We start from the raw sequence: 4259 nt of genomic DNA, 5'->3' as shown, positions 1-4259 counted from the left end.
AACAATAAACCGGAATATACACACCAAAACCTGTAAGGATAACAGGTTCCTGTAAATCTTGTTGTGTTCTTACCCTCTCTTGGCAGCATTTACGATATACCATTCACCTATTCATTAGTTCGGTATTATACTGAGAGAAGTTGACGCCCTAAAAGTCTGCATTCTACCTCTTTTTGGGCCCTGACCGATGCCAAATAGACCAAATGTTTATGAAAGCAATTTGGGCCTATGTTTGTATTTGGGCTTAATATTATTATCACTAAACCTCAGATGGGTTTTGATTTCTTACCGTATCTAAGGTTTAACAGTAATTCTTACTTAGTAGTACAAACAAATCTGAAGTCAGTTGCAATTTCAACTGCCACTGTAATGCCAAACCTGACCGGAAAAATTCCCACCCGATCAGACTCTAGTATCAAACAGACACTGAGACTGGGAGACGAGTCAGATGGGATGGGCCCCATCCCCATGGATTTGGGGGCCGTTTATTGCCGTCCCTTTCTCCTGCGCGCTCCGGTCGACTCGTGGGCCCTAAAGAAATCTGGCCAGCAGGCAGCAACCAAAAGAAAAGATCGATCAATCAATCAAACAAACAAACGAACCAACTCAGTGGTGCAGCCATTCATAGGAAACCGGACTCCGGACTTGGTACTGCTCGTTTCTCCAAACAATCCAACCAAACTCCGCAGTCCCCAACATCCTACTTAATCCCTTCTTTGCCACAAATGTCACAGTATACTTCTTCATCTCTCCCACCTCTTTGAACACGAGCTTCGTGGGCTTAACCGTTACCCCAACACTCGAGGGCCCACCTATGGCCACATTATACACAGAACCTGTGGGTCCAACATTAGTGAGCTCACGCGTGTAGCGAACGACCCTCTTTTTGGTGCCAAATAGGACAGAGAAGGAGGGATAGTTGAGCTCGCCAGGGTCAGCAAACCGTCGAGAGCATGTGATGTTTTGGCGCTTTGTGATGGCCTTGACTTGATCGATGCTGTAGTCCAAAGAGCACAGGAAGGTGATGTAGTCGTCGGGAGTGGCATCATAGACGAGCCCAGGGTTGAGGGCTTTATGTGGGTCTACATGGCCCGATCCGTGTGCCCACGGGGTGGAGATGTCCCCGCCGGCAGCGTCCCGGAGGGGAGACTTGGTATTGTCGCTGGTGTAGGCGGTGGTCATGAGGGCAGACTTGATGGCACTAGGACTCCACTTTGGGTGGGCCGCCTTCAACAATGCTGCCACGCCACTGATGTGTGGACACGACATCGACGTACCTACAACAAGAAATCAGACTGTAAAATGAAGCTTCATGTTTGCTAATTCTAATTAGAAATCTACTCTGACCAGTGGCCATTGCTTTTTTACTTTGGTCCATGTGAAAGGGTGTTGTCTTTTTTCTTCATCTGATCAGTGGCTTTGCTAAATGTTTATTAATTAAATTAAACCACCTTGGATGGACATTGGACAGCAGATTAGCAGCAGCGGTGAGAGTAGATTCATATAATTCTATTTCTATTTCTACCCGCGAGGCCGCGAGAGAGTAGGAATGTAGTAGGATTAGGATTAGCGTTCCTCGTCTAGGTTAAAGCTTACCAGACATGATATTGAACTGAGCCTTCCTCGTGTCGTTCTTCAGACCAGTTGGTCCCACTAACTCCGACCAAGAAGCTAATATGTTCACTCCTGGTCCGATCACATCGGGCTTCAGTATCTGAGGCGTCACCACGTTTGGTCCTCTCGAACTAAACGCCGCCACTACCGGCGACGGTCGTATATTTAACACGGTCCCACCAAAGCTCAGCATTGCCGTTGGATTTGGATCGGATCGAGTGTATTCCCTGATTAGATCCCCTGTCTTCCAACCCACCGCCACCGCCGGGAGCAAATGGCTGTCGGCCACCATCTCCTCCCCACTCGCCGCCGTGTTCGCCAGTATCATTCCCAATCCACCCGCGTCACGTACAACCGCACCCTTCTCAACCCGGGCATTAATCCCTCGATCACAGATCACCACCTTCCCACGAACCCGTTTTGATTCAAGCGAATCGGGCAAGCACAAATTGCTCGTCTCATTGCCTTTACTATAGACCAAACCGACCGGTTTGGTACCCATACCTTTTCCACTGTAGAGTGACACCCCAGCGAACCGCTTACCGTTACCGAGCGAGGCGTAAGCCGGGAAATCCCGGTCTAGGGTCCCAGCAGCAACGGTCATAATCCAGGGAGCCACATTGGTCAACGTAGCCCGACCGGGCCCACTGTTCCCAGCCGAGCAGGAGACAAAGATGCCTTTCTCCATTGCAGCGAACGCTCCGATGGCGATGATATCCCGGTAGTAGGGTGAGGAACCACCACCAAGAGAGAGCGACAACACATCGACACCATCGGCGATGGCGCGGTCTATTCCGGCGAGTATGTCAGAACCGAAACATCCGGTACTCCAACAGACCTTGTAGGTGGCAACACGCGCTCGTGTCGCCATCCCACGTGCCGTACCGCTGGCGTACCCGAGAAGGCTGGCGTTGGCCACGTGCGACCCGGCTGCCGTGCTTGCCGTGTGAGTTCCGTGACCGTCCCGATCCCGAGGTGATTCGATCTGATTGGGGTTATTGGTGGTATGTCTCCCACCGGAGGCCATGCGGTAGCCTCTAGAGAAGCTACGAGCGCCGATGAGTTTCTTGTTACAAACAGAAGGGCTGAAGTCGGGGCCAGACTCGCAAGCGCCGAGCCATCGGGAGGGTACAGGGGGTATGCCCATGTCGTCAAAGCTCTTGGACTCGGGCCAGACGCCCGTGTCGAGGACGCCGATGATGACATCCTGAGAGGCCTGGTCGAGGTCCTCGGTACTGTGGCCAGGCCACAGGCCCAAATCGGAGTCGAGGCCCAGGAACTCGGGGGAGCGGGTGGTGTGGAGGGAGTAAAGGGAGTCAGGATAGATGGCGAGGACGGAGTCGGAGCGGCGGAGGGAGGCAAGTTGATTGGGGTCTAGGGAGATGGCGAAGCCGTGGAAGGCGTTGTTATAGGAGTAGATGAGGGAGGAAGGATCAGTTGAGAGGGATTGATACCAGTCGTGGTGGGTGGGGAAGGACGTGGGTTTCTGTTGGTGGTTCATGTGAACGATGTAGGTCTGCTTGGCAGCAAAGACAGTTAGACATGGAAGCAGCAGAAGTGGAACCAACAAGGACCAACGGAATGACGCCATTTCCATGGCTAACGCGATTGAGCGAGAGAGAGACTATCAGTATCACTCTCACTCTGCACTCTGCACTCTGCAGTGGAAGTGACTGCCACCAGGGACTCAGGGAGAGAGAAAAAGGATTGAAGATGCGGAGGGGTGTCGGGTTTTTTAAATTACTGTGAGTACAGAAAAGGGACTATAATATTGAAAAATTACTTTAATACCATACCACAACATTTTATAGTGTCTTAAGAATCATACAGGGAATGAGTATATATAAATCAGGAGCAAATGCTCTTTTGATGGTGGATACTAAAGCCACGTTACCGAAGTGTTGTGCAGTTCCACACGTGTCGTCACGAACTGAACGGAAGTGTACAAAACAAACGCAAAGCGCAAAAATATGCAGCAGATCAATGGGACCAATCGACAACAGAACAGAATCTACACCTTAGCTTAGAAAGCCGTTGTTAATCGTTAGAATAGACCAATGAAAGAAATAATCTCGCTCGGTATACACGAACGATATAAAGTTAAAAGTTAAAACCTTTTGTGGTAAAGAGATAATTAAATATTGGATAAAGTTGATTAATATCCGCAAAATAGGTGATAGTGATACAGCAGGAATGGCAACCCCCCGTAATTTTGTTGTAGAGTAGGGGATTTGAGCGGTTGGGCTATTGGTGGCCAACGGGTAACGGTTAAAATTTACCGGTCTCCTGACTGAAAAGTGAAAACCCGACTCTTTTCTCTATTTTCTCTCGTGTCATGTTCAACACAAATGTGACCAAGAACAGCTGCAACCGCAGATGGTGGCAGCATTCGACGAGATCTGCTGTAACCACGCGCTCTCTTTCCCTTATTTCTTTTAACTTTTTCACTTCCATGCTTTGGATTCCCATTCCCCATTCCCCATTCCCCATTCCCCATTTTTGGATTCCCATGCTCCTAAAAATGGGCCTAAGTGGGCTTGGTAAGGATAAAGGAGGATTTAGTTCTTGTTCCTCCACAGTCCTCGCTATGCAAATAACTAATCACATTCAACTTGGCGCCAAAAGAAGGTTAACAGTACTTAACA

At 49.5% G+C, this 4259-nt stretch overlaps 1 protein-coding gene across 1 annotated transcript; it reads right to left on the bottom strand.

The window, feature by feature from the left end:
* Window positions 1-206: 206 nt before the first annotated feature.
* LOC104609276 (subtilisin-like protease SBT1.8) lies at window positions 207-3334 on the bottom strand. The gene is made up of 2 exons (XM_010275544.3): window positions 1597-3334; window positions 207-1277 (listed from the first exon to the last, which is right to left on the bottom strand). The coding sequence occupies exons 1-2, from the start codon at window positions 3209-3211 to the stop codon at window positions 607-609; spliced, it is 2286 nt and encodes a 761-aa protein (XP_010273846.1). The 5' UTR covers window positions 3212-3334; the 3' UTR covers window positions 207-606.
* Window positions 3335-4259: the final 925 nt, after the last annotated feature.

This window comes from Nelumbo nucifera, chromosome 6, assembly GCF_055504915.1.
Source record: "Nelumbo nucifera cultivar China Antique chromosome 6, China Antique-T2T, whole genome shotgun sequence".
Lineage (NCBI taxonomy): Eukaryota > Viridiplantae > Streptophyta > Magnoliopsida > Proteales > Nelumbonaceae > Nelumbo > Nelumbo nucifera.
Note: the sequence above shows the minus strand (reverse complement) of the source record. Positions and strands in the feature narration are given on the sequence as shown.